The 22,459-nt window shown below is 46.1% G+C and overlaps 1 protein-coding gene across 1 annotated transcript in view; it reads right to left on the bottom strand.

Annotated features, from left to right (window-relative positions):
- The window catches only part of LOC144146362 (phospholipid-transporting ATPase ABCA3-like), a 116,467-nt gene that overhangs the window by 62,898 nt on the left and 31,110 nt on the right, over positions 1-22,459 (bottom strand). Inside the window, exons 4-5 of the mRNA XM_077678319.1 lie at positions 19,716-19,941; positions 16,282-16,473 (exon numbers count right to left, since the gene is read on the bottom strand). Of these exons, the coding sequence (XP_077534445.1) occupies positions 16,282-16,473; positions 19,716-19,941 (418 nt within the window). The remainder of the gene's footprint in view (positions 1-16,281; positions 16,474-19,715; positions 19,942-22,459) is intronic.

Raw genomic sequence — 22,459 nt, forward strand, 5'->3', positions numbered from 1 at the left:
GCCTTATTGTACTCCTGGCCATAGTGCTCCTCATCCAGCCTAGCGACACCATATGTGCAAGAGACCTGAATTATGACCTAAACGAAGTCAACGTTGTTCTTACAGTCCCCGCTGGGCAGTTCCATATCTTATTCCCTTTTTTGCAGGAAAAGACGTGGTCATTTTCTTGTAATTTTTCTCTGACGATGTTGTTTATATAAACGGCTATTCCGACTACTTATTCCAATGTACACCCACCGCGAGTTCGGCTACTTCCTTCGTACGCTTCCGTTAGGTATCTCGTCGCTATTGTATACATCGTCTTTTCGTCATTCATTGCAGGCGCTCAAGGGTATATCATGCGATTACGACACTTTAAAATAACAGAATAGCCAAAGGCCATGTATCGAGCTACTTTTACAAAGTTTGGGTAGGTTTGCCCAATCGCTAAGAACCCGGCAGGGAGCATGAAAAAATTCTATAGAAGTAACGAAAAAGTTGGAGATGTTATGAGGCTAAACAGAATGGCATGTGTCAAGGATAGTACGAACTTGTGTACTCAGGTCTAACTTCGATTATCAGGTTGAACAGAGTTTCTATGTATATTTACGGGGCCGCATAATGGGTAAAAGCTATTCATCCACGTACATTAATTGAATTCCTTCTCGTTCGCATGAAAAAGCACAATCTGAATAAGGGGTTCCACTCCATACACTCTACCGCTCATCTCGGTTTCGGCATGCCGGTTTGCGCTATGAGGGGGGTACGATGCCCAGGCAGCTTTCACGACTTTTCAAGGAAACATTTTTCAGGCGAGTGGCGCTGCAAAAAAATCTGGATGAACTCGCAAACTGGCTAGTTTGTACCATTTGTTTGTTTGTTTGTCTACAGATCGCAACAGGAGAACGGGTCATTTATATTGAACATCAAAACATTTCCTATTAAACCTCTGTTTGGCAGAAAATTTCCTTCCTTTCTTTGCTAATATTTGTAGAATTCTATGTAAAACGTAAAAATATCGCAAAGAAAGTGCATTGACAGATATTTGTTGCTCCGATTAATTACGTCTACAAGTTTTGTTATAGGATATCGCACCGTACAAAATACATTGCATTGAAAGAGAGGACAGGATGACAATTCAAATATTTTTAAGATTCCTCTTGAAACTAACCCCTGGAGGGACGTTACGCGTATGACAGCTGTTAATACGGTGCAATATTGAATATATTTGGGATGGCTGTAACAACGTGTGGTACAGAACCTTACGTCAGACTATGATATTCACAACAAATTCAGTGTGGTGACATCGCCGCATCAGGTGAGCTTACTGAAATGGACACGACAAATCTACATACCTGCACGGAAAGAATTTTCTTTTTGCAGCTTTCACAGCAACTGTTTGTGCAAAAAAGCTTCATCTGTGTGGACAATGGTTTGCACTCGTTCTAATATAAACAAATTGAAATTGTACATCTCCTGCCAGAAATATCTCCGGGAATTTTCGTGACTAAGGCCTGTATGATCACCGAAGCTATCTTTTTAGTTAAGATAAGACTTGTTCGGTCATAGGAAATAATCCGCAGAAAACATCGCGGCGCGTTGATGTGTAGGTGTCTTCGGCTGACAGGTTTCGTCCGTGGCGCAGCATCACTGTTCCGCACTGGATTCTCTGGCGCCCTACTTATAGACACTAGAAGAAGGTGGGATCTAAAAACCAGAGAATATATCGATTTCGGCAACAACCCTGATGTCGCACCTCGTACTTTTTGGCATCGCGTTCGCAGTCTAGCATTTGTGGCACACCCCTACGAGTCCCAGACTTTTTGAGCCAGTGAGCGAGCAGAATTATTGCCCTGGCATTGGCGTTAATGGGACGAGGCGGAATGCGCCATGTTCGCTTTATGAGGATTGCCAAGAACATGTTACTGTAGTTAAAACGGGCAACCTTAAGTAGGCACACTCAGAAATGTTTTAAGTGGAAGCATTCTTTCGAGTGAACATGTTGTACAATCGTCACAAGCTGAACCTAAATATCCTTATTAGGATGTGCAATCCTACACTCTGATCTGAGTGTGGTGCGGATGAGTGCTTTGCTTGTCCACTTGGTCGGCTATCTCTCATAACTAGGCCCCGCTGAAATGACCAGGTGTGAGCACTCTTCATACATTATTCGTCGTATTGCATTATAGTGTTTCCGGAAACTGGAGGCAGGGGTGAAACCAGTAAATCCGTAATTCCAGCTGCAATCCCAGAAACGTCAGGCCACAGATAGTGAGACTTCTATGTGGACAGCGAGAAGCGCTCCGGCACAACCATTTCGCAGGATACCGTCACTGCCGTACACGACAAATCAAAGGCCTGCTTCTTGTTCAATTATACGCTCTTACTTTCCACACGAACAGGGCAACAAAGACCCATGGGTTTGCATATAGGTAAATTTATAAAATATGTGCTTGAATAAGACCGCCTTCAGCTTTCCACCTTTGTGACATTGTTAACTTCAACGATGGGCTCGGCTCCGGGAGGACCTTCTTCGAAACGCGCCGGATCAATCACCACGGGAGCACTTTGAGTGGCTTGAGCGGCCTCCTCGGACGATTTCCAGTAGCTTGGCTGCGAAAAAGAGAAAACATGAAAGGGTGTGTTGTAGCCTCTCTTTTACTAATGCTATATTGAAGTGATGCCAGTAACGCTGAGCTAATTTCGGAAACAGCGCTCATCGTTGCATCTCATTTTTCCTTTAGAATAAGGATCGCAACCATGATTCCTTCATCCCGATCTGACGGCCGCGGCAGGCCGACACCACAGCGACAGCACAGGATATGCCCAGGGCGAAGGACCATTACGCGAGATATAAGTTATTTAATTGCCTAGTATTCTTTTCGAAGTAAGTACCTTGCCCCCCCCCCCCCCCCCCCCAACCCCCACCTATCCAGTACCATGTAACGCCCTGAATTTGACATAAATGTAGCCCTCGCGGATGTTACACATGTATTCGTTATATTGGCGTAAATGAACATAACCGGTGGAATAAAAGTATTTAAAAAAATAAAAAATGAAACGACGAATCAAACAAGCATTCTATACATCTCCAAAAAAGAAACACAAATGCAACACGCCCGCAGAACGACATCGCAAATACGAATATAAACTGGCGGAAATGAGCCGACCGTATAATAGATACCCTGCATTGCCACAAAAATGCATAACTTGCGGAAGTAAGACATTACTTGTTATAATGGCGTAAATTGTTATAATGGCGAACGGAATTTCGGTAACCAAGCAATAAAAAAATAGAAAAGCAGAACTTCGCAATAAAGAAATGATAAAATCAAATGTATGAATTTAAGAGATCTCCGACAAGAAAAGCCCGAAAAGAACGTTGCAAATAGAAAATAAAATTGTGAAAATGAACCAACTGTCTAAAGTCCTCAATTTTAAAATAAAATAAATGACAGAAGTAACAACTTTTCCCGTCCTAATAACGTAAATGGCAAGAATTCCTTGAAGGGAACTTTGAAAAATGAAAAAATTCAGAAAACCCGGAAAATAAAAATTTACAGACACGAAATGAAAGTCAAAAATATATCTCCTATACATTGCCTCCAACATACGAAGTCGAAATGAAGAAAGCCCGGAAAAAGGTCGGAGATAGGTATGAAAAATGGCGAAATGAGCAAATCGTGTAACACCCTGAATATCTTCAAAAATACATTATTGGCGGAAGTCAGTTGAATCGTTCAATTCCGTAAGCGGTGATCATTTATTGAACGGAATTTTGATAAAAATATAAAAACTACAAATTTTATAAAAATAAATAACGCAATAAACATGCGCGTCCTAAACGCATCCTCAAAAAAGGTAAATAAAAAACTCCGGAAAGGAACGTTAGAAATACGACTAAAAAATACGTCTTGCATTTTTCTTAAACTGTAGCGCATTTATGGTTATATTAGCGTAAAGGGACATTATTCCTCCAACAAAATTTTCACATGGAAAAACTACAAAAATAGCAACAACGAAAGTTAAAAAACTGTATAGACGAAAGAAGTGTGCATCTTCTGAATCTCCAAAACACGAAGGGTAAATAAAAAAAAAACCTCCGTCGCATGCCCCCGCGCGAGGGACACGAGTAAATGCAGAGCATTGGGGGTGGTCACGTGGCGTAGGTTGTGGTAGTTGGCGGTGGTAGTTGTAGTTGTTGTTGTCGTAGGGGTTGCGTAGTTGGGTTGCGAGACGAGAGAGAGACAGAGAGAGACGTAAGTACGTAACGTGTTATTTATTGCCATCGTTTGCACCCCACCCTCTCTGCGGGGCAATCGGTTGGATTTTTATTATTATTCTTTTCTTTCTTATTATCCCTCTCGGGAGGGCAGTGCGCCTTCATCGAAGTTCATAAGCGATGGAAGCAACACCTTCAACCAGTACCGCGACGCGAGCCAACGTCAGCGTTGCAGTACCAGTTCATGACATCGTGCCATCCTCTTCATCGACGGCGGCAGAAGAGAAGGCGGCGAGACGGCGCGCTGCCGACGCCGAACGCAATCGCCTGAAGCGCACTGCCGACGCCGAACTTCGTGCACGAGAAGCCGCAGCCAAACGTCAACGTCGGGCCGCGGATCCTTCGCTCGGGCAACGAGTATATTCGTAGCGCGCGCAGTAGAGGGAGAGGAGGTAGCACCTGCTGCTGCAACGCCTCTTTCAGCGCCAGAGCACGCGCATGCGCGCCCGCACCTGTTGTTGAGAGCGAGGAGGAGCGGGGGAGGGGCGCACGTGCTGGCTGGCTGCGGACGCCGAGTTACGGACGCATAACATCGTGAGTTAAAGAAATGATCTGCATTAAAAAGGTACTAAGAATAATGTTGCAAACATGAATAAAAGATGGAGAAACCATGGAGCTGGCGGCCCCTCTCTCTTCTCCGGGGACCAGGCTGTTGCACTCGCATGGATTTCCGAACTGGTCGCTGGAAGGTATCCATAACTGGCAGGCCCGGATGGGTTTTCCCGAGCTGTCACGTCTCTCAAAAAGTGGACTGCGTTAACACACGCTAGAAATGGCAGCTAGAACTGGCTTCGCAAACTGGGCGTCTGTAGCGCAAGCTGTTCAGTGCTCCCCAATTCAAGGGCAAAAGCACGTGAACTGAACTGAAGAGCACGCGCCAGGTCACGCCACGAATGCTGGTCAGAATGTTTTCGAAGCTCGAGCGATCGCGGCGCGCGCGATGACGTCTACCTAGGCATGGCTCCAGCTGTCGGCGGTGTGAAGGTTGGGCGGCGTTGGGTGAAGTATCGGCCGGTGCGCGCCGGGAGAGTTTTCTTTCTTGGTATTTTTTGCGAACGCCAACGTACCAAGCTCAAGATTAATAAGCTTTACTTTAAAAAAATTGGGAAATTGAGCCAACCTTGTAACGTCTTGAATTTCAACAAAGAAGCATAATTAACGCAAGTAACGCAATGGTTGTAATAGCGTAGATGAAGAAAAATCATCAAGCGAAAGTTCTAAAAAGAAAAAGGAAGAGGTTTACAAAAATGAAGAGACGAAATTAAAAATATGCACGTTATATTTTTTTTCGAAAAACGTATGCTAACTTATAAAAGCGCAGAAAAGAATATTCGAACTACAAATAGACAAATGGCGATAACGAACCAACCATACACTACGCCATCCCTAGGGAGGAAACTACATAATTGGCGAAGTAAAGACAATCGGTAAACAGGTATATATTTAAATCATTGCCGAAAAGAAACTAACAAAAACTTAAGAAATGGAAACCGTCCCACACAACGTGGGAGCTATCGGAAGTGCAGAGAACTGATTCGCCATAATGGGCTGTAGCGCCGTGATAAGCTGAGTGCTACCACCCATAGCACCTCATCATCATGCATGAGGTGCTAGAAAGCACATCATGCAAATACCTTATAAACACCCGTTTTAATACTCAAATATGTCGCCTCACATCAGCAGGATATCCTGGGGGCATGACTGTAGCAGTGGCCAATTCGATTCGGATGGGGGCAGAAAAGGTGCGGCCAGATCCAAAAGATGTGAATAAAAGGACAAAAATGTAGCCGTCATATTGTATATGCATCGCATATTGCACAACCTTTAAAGGATTGGTAGAAGGGCTGTCGTGAAAGTTGTCATGTCGGCCACTGATAAACTGTCTAAGCTCTGCAGCCTAACGTGCCCTGTGAGGAAGGAAAAAAGCAGATGCCTCGTTAATCACCGAAACCAGTACGTGCGCTGCATGGAAGGGGTGGTCTACAAGTTGCCGCTTACTTTCAAAAAAGCATACGTTGGGCAGACTGGACGGTGCCTCAACACTCGCCTACGGGAACATTGCAACAAGGTAGGTACGGAAAGGCAAAAATAGCAATTTGGGTATTCAGTGCCAGAAAAAGCGACAAAAATTACCAGCCTATGTACGATGCGTGCTCCGTCATTTTTCGAGATGCGGATCAGCGCACGCGAGTATTGTTGAGGCCGCGGAAATGCAGCGGATAGGTGACTGCGTCAGTTCGACTTCCATATCTGAGTTCGAAATCCCCAGGGTTACACTCCATCAGGATCCTCGGTCTTCTACTGGATTCAAAGGGGCGGAACTCTTAGACAATAGCCCGCATCCCCTCCAAGACGGAGAACATGCTTAGGCTCAGAGTCTCTAACAGCAGGGGAGGGTTGAGCGAGAGCAATCTCCTTCGGCTCTACAATGCGTTTCTTATGAGCCACATTAATTACGTCGCTTCGGCTCTGCGCTGGTCCAACACGGAGGAGGCCAAAATCGATGCACTAATGCGCAAAAGCATAAAGCGAGTTCTAGGCTTGCCTTTCAAAACGAGCACCGAGAATCTCATGCAATTGGGCATGCATAATTCCCTCTCGGAAGGGATCGAGGTCCAGAAGACGGCTCAGGTCGTGCGTCTATAGTCCTCGCGGGCTGCTAGGCGAATCCTGGAATCCATTGCTGCGGTCTTAACGAGTCTGACGAAAGTGGCTTTATCGCCCTAGATCAGAATAACGTTTACAGTACATCCGCAGGCCGCCGCTTAGCTCGGGCCCGCTCTTTATTGACCTCGGTTGCAGAGAGCCCGGAACTCGCTACTTTGTCGATGCAGCCCAGTGCGAGCGCTCCGACTGCTTCGCAGTGGTCTCGGTCGGCCATAGCTGCAAAATCCTATGTTCTACCTCAGTTAGAAATGAATCGGCAACGGTGGCTGAGCAAATCGCCATTGCTATAGCGATGAAAGACCCATCGCGTCCAGATATCTTCACAAATTCCCGGTCCGCAGCTAGGGCTTTCGCTTCGGGTTCGATCTCGCGAGAGGCAGCGGCCATCCTCGGCAGCGAGGGCGCTGCTGGATTTCACTACAAAAAATGGTTCCCGGCCCACATGGGGGTCAACGTACATCCAGATGTTCCCAACGCTAATGAGTTTGCCCATGCCCGTGCGCGTGGTTTCGCTCACCGCGGCGGTCCCGGCGAATTCGTAGGCAGGGTCGCCGGGAGGTACAGGGACTCCTTCCCTTCCACGAGGTCACGACTCATTATAAACTTTCTCGGACGACTTTTCCGCTTCCTCACCCTGACGCCTCTCGACCGCAATTGTCGGCATTCAGGATGCTCCAAACGGGATCTTTCCCTTCGAAAGCAAGGTTTAGCCACTTCTCGCCAAACATAGAACCGCATTGTCCGGACTGCGGAGAGGCGCACTGCTCACTAGCAGATATGCTATGACAATGTCCTGCGTTACGCGATGCAGAGTTCACTAAAGAAGAGGACTGGGAGGAAGCCCTTAAGAGCGGACATTTGGACATTAAAGGGCACATGACAACGGAAACGGAGAACGGCTGTGGAGAGTGTTGAAACTCCAGGGATTAGATGAGTTAATACAGTTCCTTATGGCGATCTATAAAGACAATAGAGTACACCTTACATAGGAAGGACAGCAATGCGCCCATCAGGTCATCCATCGGGGACTGAAACAGCGATGCCCTTTGAGCCCAATACTGTTGATGGTTTACATGGCAGGGTTAAAAATAAACTGGAAGAAAGTCAAGTAGGGTTTAGCCTAACCAATATGCTGCAAGGTGAAGTGGTACAACGACATATTCCGGGAATGTTATACGCAGACCACATTGTTCTTTTAGCTGATAACTAAACCGATATCCAACGGCTAATGAATATTAGCGGTCAGGAAGCCACCGACCACGGGTTAAATTTTAGTGCAGAAAAATCAGGAATAATGGTTTTCAATGACGCTACCACTGACGTAGTGTCTATCCAGCAAGACGAATTACCTAGAGTGAAGGAATATAAATATTTGCGAGTGTGGATGAACAAAGGGGATAACTACTTAAGAACTCATAAGGAGCAACGTAAGGTTAAGGGAAAGCGAAATGCAGCTATGATGAAGCATAGAGCTCTGTGGGGTATAACAAATATGAAGTAGTAAGAGGAATGTGGAAAGGAGTAATGGCTCTGGGTCTCACGTTTGCGAAGGCTGTACTCTGCGTAAAATCAGACGTTCTATCAGGCCTTGAAGTAAACCAGAGAACGGTAAGACGTTTGATCTTAGGCGCGCATGGAAAAACAACTAACGAAGCAGTTCAGAGAGATATGGGCTGGGCGTCGTTTGAAGTTAGAGAAGCACAGAGTAAAATATGCTTTGAGATGAGGTTTAGGGCAATGCATCAACGAAGGTGGGCAGTTAAGGTTTTTAGGTACCTATACTTGAAAAGCGTGGAGACGCAGTGGTTAAGAAAGACTTGAAAGCTAACAGCGAAATACAGAAAGAACAGTGGCGAATCCAAAACAGCCAAGGTAACCAAAAAAAGGGGGAAGGCAGATTGAAACGAATAAATGGAGGGAAAAAATGGAAGCTAAAATGTCGTTACAGATGTACAGGGCTGAAAAATTGAACATCAGAACGGAAAATTTCTACGATAATTCCCAGGGCAGTGCTTTGCTTTTTGAGGCTAGAGCAGGTTGCCCGTGAAATAAGAGTTTTGTGGGGAAGTATTCACAAAATGATGGGGTATGCGTCGTCTGCGGAAAAGAGACAGAAACTATGCGGCACATAGTGTTTGAATGAGAGGGTATCCATGCAAATATACATGACGGGAATATTAGGCTTCCAGATGCCCTAGGATTTAACGGTATCACAGAGGAAGTTACTAAAAGGCTGTCGAGGGTAGGAAAAGAAGATTAGAATGCTGGTGGAACAAAAGCAGAGAGGGGAATATTGCCTAGGACAGTTACCACCTGTAACAGGAAAAAAAAGTATTTTGTGCCTAATAAGCTTTTTGTGCCTGCCCTAAGCAGCGCTAGTATTAAACCAAGACTGTAAAACATGGGTATATTAGTCCTTTTTGGTAAGACGACATGTCATCACCCCGCTACAAAGGGGAAACCAATAGCAATTATTATCATCATCATCAGCGGCGACCTTTCGGTTCAGCTTCGGGCTGCCCAGATGGCCTGTGTGACAGCGGAGAGTCACGGCCTTCAGGTCCCTGCGTGGGAGCGACCCGCGACTGTCACGGACTCCCCTTGATAGGGGCGGCCCAAGGCAGTTCCTCAGGACCTGAATAAAGTTATTTGTCTGTCTGTCTGTGTGTTTGTCTGAAAGAGCGGGCCTTCTTGGATAAACATCTATGACACGTGCGTGCCTGACGAGTGATTGGGGGGATGTGCTGGGATGGGATAGGGGCGTGGGATGGGATAGTCATTTGAGCGTGTTGTGATTATTTTATATTTATATGTCCCGTGGTTGTTATTAACATTAAGTTGTAAGTAGCGCTCGCCCTTGTATCCCTGGTCCTGGGTTTTCTTTACTGCGCTCTACCAAGTTCATATATAAACCGCTTTTGCCTCAAATGTACCTGCAGTTGTTTTTGCAGTAAACAATGGGGAGATCTATGACAAGCACCATGGGTTCAGGAGTTTCGAACGCTTATGACTATATAAACCGCTTCGTTTTCGAACGAAACCTCTGTTCTACGCCGTTGCGGAACGCCGTGAGGCCCTACTTGGGCCCGTTATCTCACTGCGCCGCCTGATTCCGGCAGTCGCCTGAAACCGAACAGCGTGACAGCCAGGGAGCTGTGACGAGAAGGCGAGCCCCTCAAGTGCTCTGCACTTAAAACAATAATCCAACGTATTTGCTACTGAATGCCCACTCTGGCTGTAGAGATTTCACACTGTAGACGAGCATCGTGAGAATGCTACTCATTAGTAGCCAATTCTTTTAATTCTATGCGGGGTATTGTTAGTTCAACTTGGTTTTTGCTTATAAATTATTGGTCCGGTAATTATTTTGGTTTTGTGTTATTTTGAGGTGTTTATGTTTGCTTTCGGGTTTTCGTCAGTGACACAAATTTGTTCTGTCCGTGTTCTTTGTGTCCGTGTTGTTTTGCTCGTGGGGACCGAACCCCCACTCTAGGTGCGTGTTTTTATTTATTTATTTCTTATGCATATTTAAAAAAAATTAACTTTACTAACAGTAATTTTCAGGTCTTCTCCGTACCCAGGAATGCACCGCGGTGTCTCGTGTCGCCGTGAGGGACGAGGCAGACTCGGATGTCCAAGCTATGTACAGTTTATGTACAGGAATTATTTACAAGGCATATACAACGGGAGCAGAACTAGCCCGCAGGGGGGGGCTTAGAAGCTTGCCGGTGTCTAGCCGGCGCAGGCGGGACTCTCCCCGTGACCTGCGGCAAGTTCAGAGCAAAAAGACCCCATCCTGTCGCCGGGCCTGACATAAATACCCTCGGTGAGGGAAGGGAAAGTTAAAAAAAACAAGAAACGGCAAGGCCGGGTTCAATACTCCCCGACCGAGCAAGGTGCGTTCGAAGAACCTCCACACATAGTCGTCGCCACCCAACTTGTCAAAGAGAGCGGCGCCTTTTTGTCCCGGGCCGGACACGACCCTGCTCGTTTCCGTAGGCGCCGTACGTCGAGACGGCCTAATTGTTAGCGGCCCTCCGAAGGGTGACGGCCGTCTCCGCGTCTCCGTCGTTGGGGGCACCCGCAGTGCAACGACCCCCATGGTCAAACCTTACACTAACTGTAGTAAAAAAGAGCCTAACGACACCCCTATGCCTCCTTTGGTGTTGTAGACTGCCGACCTATCTTTCTGTATTTCCTCAACGAGACCCTCATTTTCTATCTATATAGACATATATATACACTCGCATGTGCGTGTGCGTGCGGGCGCGTGCGTGCGTGTGCGTGTGCCAGAGTGTACGCGTGCGCATGCGCGTGTGTGGCTCAGTGGATAAGGCGATGAGCTGCTGAGCCAGATGACGCGGGTTCGATTCCCGCTTTTCTAGTGAGAGCAAAAAGCAAAAAAACGCCCGTGTATATGAGATTTCGGCGCACGTTAAAGGTCCCCAGGTAGTAAAAATTAATACGGAGCACTTCACTACGGCAAGCCTCTTCGACTGCGTTGCATAAGCGCGTTAACCCTACAATCAATGGTGGTAATAAACGTCCCTTGCTGAAACGTAACTAGTACATTTCGCGGGTACTTTTTCATGCTAATAGAATGTTTGGGAAAACGTTAACTTTTAGTCTTGCAGTGCTCCTTACCATGAGGCAGAATATTGGATTCTGCGGGTTGCTGGAGGACCAGGGCAGAACCTTCTGGAGATACCAGGCCATGAATAACATGACCACCCCGGCAACAAGCATCACTCCCCAGATTTCCAGAATGGTCACGTTGTCTTGCTCCAGGAACCTTGCGGTAACACCTGACCATCCAGCTGACCCTGTCATCAAGACAGTATTTTCTGTTATTTTCCTCGAATTTTCGTAGTATCCGCATCCATACATGCGTACAGGTGCAATCAAAAGGAATAGTATTACGGGCTCCAAAATTTAGGCAAATTTCCCCGCCATGTCCGTGGCCAGTAGCCTTTGAATGACACTTTTTAAGTTATCTTTTCCAAACTCGATACCGCACCCAAAGTTTAGAAAAATTCTCAATTCTTGAACTCAAGCTTTGTTTAATTTCGACTCTGCCTGCAGGTGCTACGTACATACATGTATACATTCATGCATACGATGCATACATACATGCATGCGTACATGCATACATACATATATACATGCATGCATGCATGCATGCATACATATATACATACATACATACATACATGCATACATACATACATGGATACATACATACATGCATACATACATGCATGCATGCATACATACATAAATACATACATACATACATACATACATACATACATACATGCGTGCGTGCATGCGTGCATGCATGCATGCATGCATGCATACATACATACATACATACATACATACATACATACATACATGCATGCATGCATGCATGCATACATACATACATACATACATACATACATACATACATACATACATACATACATACATACATACATACATACATTCATACATACATACATACTCCGAGACGAGGCTCAATAATGGCGTTTATTGGAACGTCCTAGCAGAGAGAACCTAAGCATACTACCAAGATGATAATCATGTACATAGATGACGAAACAATGCCGCATGGGCTGGTGCTGATGAGTATGTACTGATGAAGATGAAGTGCGGGAATTGTCCTCCGAAATTCCCCATCGCCGGAAGTGTAGTAAATAATGCTCGCCACACATACATACATACATACATACATACATACATACATACATACATACATACATACATACATACATACATACATACATACATACATGCAGAAATAAGAGTTGGTAGTCAAGAAAACCACGAAAAGCCTCTTGACTGCCAACTCTTATTTCTGTGTTATTTTCAACGAGCCCCTCATTTCCAATTCTGATTCGCTACATACATACATACATACATACATACATACATACATACATACATACATACATACATACATACATACATACATACATACATACATACATACATACACACGCCAGTGCACACATAAAGGTTTTAGCCGATAACATTTTACATAATAAAGGTACCTTCAAGAGCACTTATATACCAGAATATTGCCGAGTCGGCCATTTTGCGGCAACCGGTGCGCCACCTGTCGGGCATTTCTTGGGGACTGCGTCGCGAGCAGACGACGCCGCAGTCACACCCTGTTGTTCCGTTCCGTGCGTACATATCAGACGTCCCAGCGGCATCAAAAATCGGTAAGTGTCTTTTATTCGGTATGTCAGCAGCGCGGAGTTTAACAGTGCCTCAAGGAGAACGCTCAAAACGTCCGAGAGCTGTCAAGTTTTCCCATAAATTCCCTTCTCAAACTACTAAGGCGGCGTGCCACCCTACGCACGCTTTGTCCTCACAGGGGTTGCCTGTGAGGCTACGTTTCGCCACGCCAGCAGGACGCCCGGCTTTTTATCACCAATTGATGTTTGTTTTCTTAATTCTGGGCAGGTTGCCGTCATTGCCTTTACTTTCGATGTAAAGAATCTACTCGCCCAGGCGTCACTACGCCTTTGTTGGCTGCAACAACAATCAGCGTAAGCGCAAAGTGCTCATACAAGAAACGTGAGAAGTGCACCACGTCAAAATAAGTGTCTGCATGCGCGGAGTCTATTCGCTGCACAAATTTCCTGCGTCCGTTGAGTGTCCCCGCGAATGAGTAGTAACGCTGAATTTGAAAGATTTCGAACCTATCAAATTTGCGAAGGCAAGTACGGTCGTCCGATGATTTTGGAAGCGCTGTTTATTCACCCTCATGCTCAATCTTTATCCCACATTTATGTGCTCTGGAGGCATTCTCTGTTCATTTTATTGACGGGAAGCCAAGAAAAATCAACCCGAGACATATACGCAGAAGCACGGGCACGCGAAAAAGGCGAGGCGAAAGCGAAATAGTAGCGTCGCTGTGGCGGAGCACGCCCGGTCGTGTCGGTAATTAAATTGCTGTTGGCGGTTCCCACCCGCCGCTGAAACGCAAAAGTTCTTTTGAGCAAGAAAACAGCCGTGAAACCTTGGTGTACCCAATACGTTGCTACTATGTTTGTAGCAGGAAATAGTGTTATGCAGCGGCAAAAATGTTTCCTGCGAATGCCTGCTACAGGTCAGGGGTTTGGTACATTCAGCGAATGCCTCTGATCGCGCGGTCATACATATGTCGGGTTGACTTTTGTTGGCTTCCCGTCAATAAAATTAACAGAGAATGCCTCCAGTGGACAGAAATGTGCGATAAGGATTGAGCATGAGGGTGAATAACAGCGCTTACAAAATCATCGCACGACCGTACTTGCCCTCGCAAATTTGCTAGGTTCCAAATCTTTCAGATTCAGCGTTACTACTCATTCGCGGCGACACTCAAGGGACGCAGGAAATTTGTGCAGCGAATAGACTCCGCACATGCAGACACCTCTTTTGTCATGGTGCACTTCGCACGTTTCTTGTATGAGCACTGTGCGGTTACGGTGATTGTTGTTGCAGCCAACAACGGCGTAGTGACGCCCGGGCGAGTAGATTCTTTACATCGAAAGGAAAGGCAATCACGGCAACCTGTCAAGAATTAAGAAAACAAATATCAATTGGTGATAAAAAGCCCGGCGTCCTGCTGGCGCGGCGAAACGTAGCCCTACAGCAAGCCCCATGAGGACAAAGCGTGCGTAGGGTGGCACGCCGCCTTAGCGGGTTGAGAACGGAATTGATGGGCAAACGTGACAGCTCTCGGACGCTTTGAACGTTCTCCATAAAGCACTGTTAAGCTTCGCGCTGCTGACATACCGAATAAATGACACTTACCGGTTTATGACACCCTGGGACGTCTAATATGCACGCATGGCACGGAACAACAGAGTGTGACTGCAGCGTCGTCTGCTCGCGACGCAGTCCCTAAGAAATGCCCGCCAGATGCCACACCGCTCGTTAAAACATGGCGGTGCCCAGTGCACAGTGAAAATTCTTGTCTATAACGCAGGAAAGATCTCCTATTAAAGAAGAAAAATTGAATAGTCAATACAGCAGCACGAACAGCACTGAAAAATACATCATATGTGGGTGTCAGGTAAAAGCAAATATATATAAAAATATATCATATGTGGGTGTCACGTTAACACACTAGGTTAAAGCAAAAATATACTTAAGTTGCTGTAACAATTTGATAAGGCGGGCGATGGTTCTACACTGATCGAAAGAAACTTTCGGTCTTTGCCGGGCGCAAAGGCATCATTCGTTTTGTAGTAATCGGCGCATACTTTTGGTACATGTCGCGGGGTGATTCGACTGTTGGAATTTGCATTTTCGAGCGAGCTCTTTTGTAATCTGCTAAATGAAGTGCGCTTTCCTTAGTTTTAGCTCAGTGAAATTGGGAGCTCAGCTTGTCCAGATTTGTGGCCTAGAGAGCATAGTAACAATGACACGTTGCTATACGGAATGGGCTAAAAGAAGTGATAGCAAAGACATGGTTTGATAGAAGTCGCACAGAAAGAAAACTGGTTCTGTAAATGTTTTCTAGCGATGTGATGCTATAGGCAATGCGACTGCGAGCAAAATACAGGTAAAGGGCTAATAATGCAAGCGTTTAAAGAAATGGTAGCGCTTTTAAAGGATGTGGCAGAACTACAGCTGTATAGGAAACCACTTCTTTATGCTCTAAGTAGCGTGCAAGTCTTCTGGATTTCCTTTCTATGTTCGTTCAGCGGGCCCCTCCTTTCTTATTGTATAGTTTAAGTCTAATAAATACAATATTCGCTTTCATGTGCCTTTGCATGTCCTATGCGGCCGTTTTGTATGCCTTCGAACACATTGTATGTGCAGTGCCTCATTGTGGAAACACTCGGCTCACTTTTATCGGGCAAAGTGTCTACTGAAAGTTTCCTTGTAGCACAAGTAATATTTCTGTTATTCTTTAGTACAATATGTATGCCCCAATACATTTTTACGACTACTTTAATATCATTTAATTTGCTGACAGGTGTGCTTTGTTTGCTTTTTCATGTATGCGGCGCCTACATTGTATTTTCTCAAATTACTTCATTACCTTACGTCTTTCGCTTGGGAGCGCATCTAGTCACGACAAACTAGTGCCCTGTCCTTGTTTTACTTAAGTCAAATATTTCACTATAGTTGCTCAACCCTACCGGCCACAGAAAAAGAACATTGGCTCTATGCGCCAACACAACCTCTCTGGCTCTGAAAATACCATCCCATGTTTTTTACTTTCCAGTACACGACAGTGTCTGTTTTGAACACATGTGCGGCGACCCTCGCCAACCACCCTCAGTCACTATTTATGACGTAGCACGTACTGCTAAGCGATTGAATGGCGACGTGATCCGTGCACATACCTCCTTCGTAGTCCCGGGCCAAAAAAAGTATTCTCAGAACACTGTAGAAGCCCGTGTGGGGCAACAAGCCAGAGAGCAGTTTCTCCTTTCTCGGCGCTAAGATATACTCTTGCACTGACGTGTCGCCCAACATGCCGGCGAACCCGGGCCCATAGAAAATGGCCACGACACCAGCAATGAGGCCGAACCAGCCTGCGCAAGACGGAACAAGGTACTGAAGATGTGTCACATGCGTTTCTATGGCTCGTTGCTGTTGACATTTCGAAGGTGCCACATCGTTCAGTAAATGCGTGTACTGCTGCTGAAAGTGGGCCTCCGACCGCTTGTGTGCAGAGCGTAATACAAGTAACACCACTAAAGTCAATCAACAGCCCCCGGCGTCGTACTATTACAATGCGTACCAAGATTCCCCACGACTATACGATAACGGACTGCTAACACGTACTTCAGTCTGCACTATGAAAACTGCGGTAAGCTGAAGCGCTTACATTTTGCAAACTGCTGCCAGCTATCTACCACATGAGCTATCTATCTACAGCTATCTACCACATCCACCAAGTACTGGCGTCCACGAGACGGCACACAAGGTTTTCCCGAAGTCATGTGCTGGCATGGCATATTTGGTAACTCCAAAGCCTCACCCGCTCTTTCCGGCAGCTGATGCTTCAAATTTTGATGCTGAATTGGTACGATAGTCGACTCTGGTTGCCTATCAATCGAGTTTTATTGCAGCAGCGAATTCTTCTTGTCCATATTGTTCAACATAATTTTAATAAGACGAGTACGTGTCCTAAATAAGCTCTTTTTCGGTATTGCAATGAGAAATGCTGTGCTCAAACAACCTTTCAACTCATGTCAAAGCCAAAAGCGGCTAGGCGACACATTTTAAGTGGTTCTCTGCGAGAAAAATGCTTCGGCAATAAATAATTTCCTTGTAACGGTAAACAAATATACTAACACGGCGTGCTTAAGGTTTCTGCTTTTCTTAGACTCTCAGTTTACATTTGAAACGTATGCATATTGTCTGCCTTTTAGAAGGGGAATTACGACGATGCCTTAGTGCAGGGGTCGGAAACCTTTTGAGGGGGAAGCCGAGTTGCCTGAAGGGACACGGCGGGAGCCGGACAGCAAATCGAGGGGGGAGGGGGGTAGAGGGCTTTTTTAGACCTGTGCAAAGAAAGAAAAGCATTGGTTGTCTAAGGGTGAAGATGGGGGACAATGCCAACTGGGAACAATCTTCCTTTGTTCCTGTCCAACGCCATTTAAGGTAGAAATTTAGTATTAGTACTTTAATGTTAGTATTAGTACACTTTAGTATTAGTACACTTTAGTACTCGCCACACCCCGCTATTGCGATGTTGTTGTTTGCCCAAATCAGCCGTATAAGCCTGCCAGCACCACTCATGGTGACTAAGAATAGTACCATTCAGCACCAAAGGACCAGACGTGGCGTGGTTCACCGCCATTGCACTTTCGCAGATGCTCAACTGGCAGGAGCTTCTCCTGCAACATCGGACCCCACTTGTCTTGTCTATGTAGTACCCGACCTCTCATAAAAGGCAATGGACCCAACTCCAAGAGTCAGCCAATTCAAAGAAAAAGGTATGGTTGATTCCTCTGTCATAGGAATCGTCAAAACACGAAAGTAAAATGTGCAGGGAAATCCGCAGCTCAGCATGATCTGCGCGTCGGCGGCTGTCATGTGGGTGTGCTTGGCGAGCTATGTCCTGCTGGTGGATCGCTTCGGCAAAGGTGTACTGGCGTCATTTCTGTAACGGATATGATGTCAGTGGAATCTTGGTGTATCGTGGCCTAAAACACTTTCATGTTAAATTATTGTCGCGGGAAGAAGAAGCAAAGAGCTATCGGCCCAACCTCCAGAGAAGACCCAGTTGCGCGGGCTTCCTCATGGCCGACATCGTGTATCTAGTGTACATACATCGCTCGCATCTTCCATGGTTCATTTCCTGTGTCCTGACGCCACGTAGCATGTTTGGTAAAGGTTTCGCTGGTCATCCCCAGCTTCCCTTCGTCTCGGCTACTAAACATCGCTCAAAGGCTTTTCGATCGCGTTTGCCCGCACCAGCAACGGTGAGCCATGGACGCGCCATTCCCCAGTCCCGCGTCCCCGGACTATCACTTGCCGAGAACAATCGACGTGACCAGCCGCGACCTGAACAGAAGACGATGCCGTTCCCCTGCCCTCGATTTCGGCAGCCCCTCGAGGAATTTTGACGTTGCTTCACTACGTCGGTGGACATTCCTGTTTCGGAGCCAGTGCTCACCACGACCATCATCCTCATCCGTCGCCGCGAGGACTCCCTTTTTCCTGTCATCGCCCATGGTCATGGCATCTGCACATTTGCTACAGCCTCGACCGGGGCGGTCGCTTTCGACGAGGGGGATGTGTCACGGGAAGAATAAGAAAAGAGCTATCGGCCCAACCTCCGGAGAAAAAGACCCAGCTGCGCGGGCTCCCTCATGGCCGACATCGTGTATATGGTGTAAATACACCGCTCGCAACTTCCACGATTCATTTCCTGTGTCCTGCCGGCACGTAAACAATATAAAACCCGAAAACGAACAACCTCAGGTATTACGTACTCTTCAGTACGAAGGCATCTTCCCCGCAAGAAAACTCTGTGTGCCGGGGTGCACCCTTTACAGGCCGCTTGCTTCGTTGTATTGACGTCATTTCCGTGATCCATATGACGTAAGTTAAATCTTCGTGAATCCCGTAATAAAACCCTTTCTTGTTAAAATAAAATCCCATCCCTGGATTCGAAATTTTATTGCACAATGGGATACCACTAGCGTAGTACTTTATACACCATTGAGCTATGACAACACACAAGACCCCTTACAAATAACAGAGATAGTTCGCAGAGGCCTACCCCGAAACTTACATGGCTGTTTACTTGTTATTTTGAGCTCTTTTCAGTGCTAAACCGGGCATTTCCTGAATAAAGCTATCACTTCAAGCTATCTTCTAGCTCTAAAAATTATGTAATCACCAGCGACTGCGTTCCTTCACGAAGCAAAAGCGATCGAAAATCAGCGATCGTGCTGCAGACCCGTCTGCCAGCTACTTCTGCGGAAAAGCGCTTATCGTACCATAATTTTACGATTTACGGTTACAGCTTTTGTATATTTTGATGCTGTATTATTTAGACTATATACGCTGACACCTCTCTCCCTACGTCCTTTTCTGCACACACACACAAATTTGCACACACACACACACACACACACACACACACACACACACACACACACACACACACACACACACACACACACACACACACACACACACACACACACACAGGCACGCACGCACGCACACACAATCACAATGTCTTTATCGTTGGGCGGCCAAAGATAAAGAATTGTCCAATGAGCTTCACATTGCTCGTACACCGCAATTCTCTCACCTTTTGGAAACATCCAGCCGAGCATCAAGATAAAGATGGCGTGGTCGATGATGTACACGAAGAAAGAGAAGAGCATCAACGTTATGTCTATGCCCTGAGCGTAGGATGTTGCAGGGTACATTAGTAACACGAACATGATGCTTTCTATGACATCGTAGACCATTATGTTCAGGAAGTGTCCCAGCATAAACTGCGCATGTGTCAAGCCCATCACGCCTTGTTGTTCCTGGAAGAAGGGGATGCAAAGTACGGACAAGGCGTTATGTGAAATCTAAGAAAGCAGTGACATCTATATAAAAACCACAATGTAAAAAGTGTTAAGGTGCTGAAAATGCCCTCCACCAGTGTGTGGAAAACGTGCAATTTATTCTTCAGCTATTTCACGGTCACCTCGGAACACATATATGTGTCGTTACTGTGGGTTCTCGAGTTACCAGGTACCCTAAGAGACCGCTGTGCTTTTCGTTTGTGCCGAAGCTCGGTCCGCTTCGTTTATCACTACAACATTAGTGCTTTTCGTTTCAACGCCGTTACCACTCAGCTCACAGCATCCAAAATGATGTGGTGCGCTGAGTGGTAATGGCGTCACTAGCCAACCTTGCACAAACGCTGCGCTCGGGCGCACCTATGGGCTATGCTCTGCTGCTAACGTATGTTTGGTTCACTTAATCTTATTTTTGGCGTTAGAGTATTTGAGAAGGCTTTTTTTTCGAAATGGCGCAAATTTCGCACACAAACCGCAACTAAGTCAGATAAAACTGTAGTGATAAAAGCTTCGCACCTTTCCCAAGGAATCAGGTCACAACGAAGTGTCTCAATTAACGCCCAGAAATCGTGTACGCAGAATGATTCGTATACACAATGAGCCAGATCCTGCTGTGTCAAAATGAGTAAATGCAGTTGCCCAATGAGAGTTCGCTTTCGGCATGACGGTTCAGTCTGTTTCGTGGGTGTTCTCGCACTTTTGCTTTTCGGAGCAGGCTCATCATGTTGTCAGACGGCGATTAGGAGATCGGCTAGAGTTCGGTCCCTGGTCATCGACGGCACAATGAACCAAATAATCAGCAAAGAAATGAAACAGACAGATGTAAAACAATCGTTTCATGCCGTACTTACCGCCCGTACGTAGTAAATCTGGTTATTTTGGTTTCTTTAATCTGATATTTACTATTTATTTGAATTACTGAGATAAATAGTCGCCGCTTGCAAGCAATCCCCATCCCGCCCCCCTCTTGTGGGTTTGAGCCACCTAATTGAAGTGAAGAAGACGATGATACGACCATACTTCTTGTGAAGAGTTTTGGAAATTCATGGAAATATAATTAAGAGCTTGGTAACTTCGTAAGTGTCTTCGGGCGTGCCCGAAAAAAATGATCCTGCGGAGTAATTCGAAGAGCTGATAGGTGAGTCGTGCAGCTTACGCTGCAGGACTATGCATTGACTATACATTGACTATGCAAAACTATACATTAAGTGCAGGTGAGTCTTGCACCTTACGCTGCAAGACTCACCTGCACACAATGTGTAGACTCATGCACACCTAACGGCTATGTACCGAAACGTCAAGACCCAAATAAAATCCATCACTCTCACACTCCAGAACAAAAACCAACGTAGCCGAAGTCGCCCCCCCCCCATTTAGTCAAAACAAGACACCCAATTTCATCAATTTCACATCATTCCACCTGATAAACGTTGGACGTAACTCCCCCCGAATACTCCGATGCACCTGCGGTAGCCCACCTGCCAACGGACCCGACTTCATGGCGCTTTTCACCGAAAACAAACCTCTGCAAGCCCGCCATGTAGCCCTTCAGCTTTAAAAAACACGATGTCCTGCGTACAGCATCACAGGATACACTAGTTACTAGAATCCAACAATTGCGCATAAATCTGGAGACACCCCGAAGGCCAATCGGCAGTGAATATAACAAATGATATCACCAGCTGTCGAATCGACACTTCGAGTTATAGCAGGGAGATTCAACAGAATCTTGCCACTCCAATACTACTACGGTCTAAAAATGGCAAGAAACACACACTCCTCTTCACATGAAACCCGTGACCGGCAAGTAGCAACTTCAACTGGATCTCCGTCGGGCGGAACAAACACTTCGGGGACTAGATAATCATCGGTGGAGATTTTATTACCACACATCGCATTTGGAAGCATCCAACAACCTCAATCCGATGTAACGCACACGAAGTAACTATGGATCCATACGGCCTCACTCTGAAAAATATTCTAGAAACACCCACAGGACTAGGCCTCTATTCCAATCTATCAGGCACCATCCCTGGCCTTACCTGGACTGATGGCTGCCCCCTGCACGACTGGGTGGTATCTGAAGATACCTGGGGAAGTCATCACTACCCCATATGGGTCACACTTGCCAAGTTCCTGCCGAAATTCATACCGAAACTATTTAACACCGCAAATTAGAAAACATCTCGAGATGTGGCAATAGGCACAAATAACATGGTCTCGATTGACGAGATTGCAACATGAATTACACTCGCAGCACCAGCACCGAAACCACTATTATAGAAGAAGACGCCAGTGCACCCGACCGCCATCTCGCCAACGTTTGGAGAAGGCCTCCCCAGCTCCTGCACCACTACAAAAACCAGATGCAAGAGTTATCATGACCTCAAAAGACCTCACATTGAAACGCACGGTAATCCAAAGGCATGAGAGGGACCTTGCTAACACAAGATGAATGGAGCATTTTGAAAGTTGTAAT

The sequence above is a fragment of the Haemaphysalis longicornis genome, unplaced genomic scaffold (genome assembly GCF_048455015.1).
Source record: "Haemaphysalis longicornis isolate Haplotype H1 unplaced genomic scaffold, Haemaphysalis longicornis Haplotype H1 scaffold_7, whole genome shotgun sequence".
NCBI lineage: Eukaryota > Metazoa > Arthropoda > Arachnida > Ixodida > Ixodidae > Haemaphysalis > Haemaphysalis longicornis.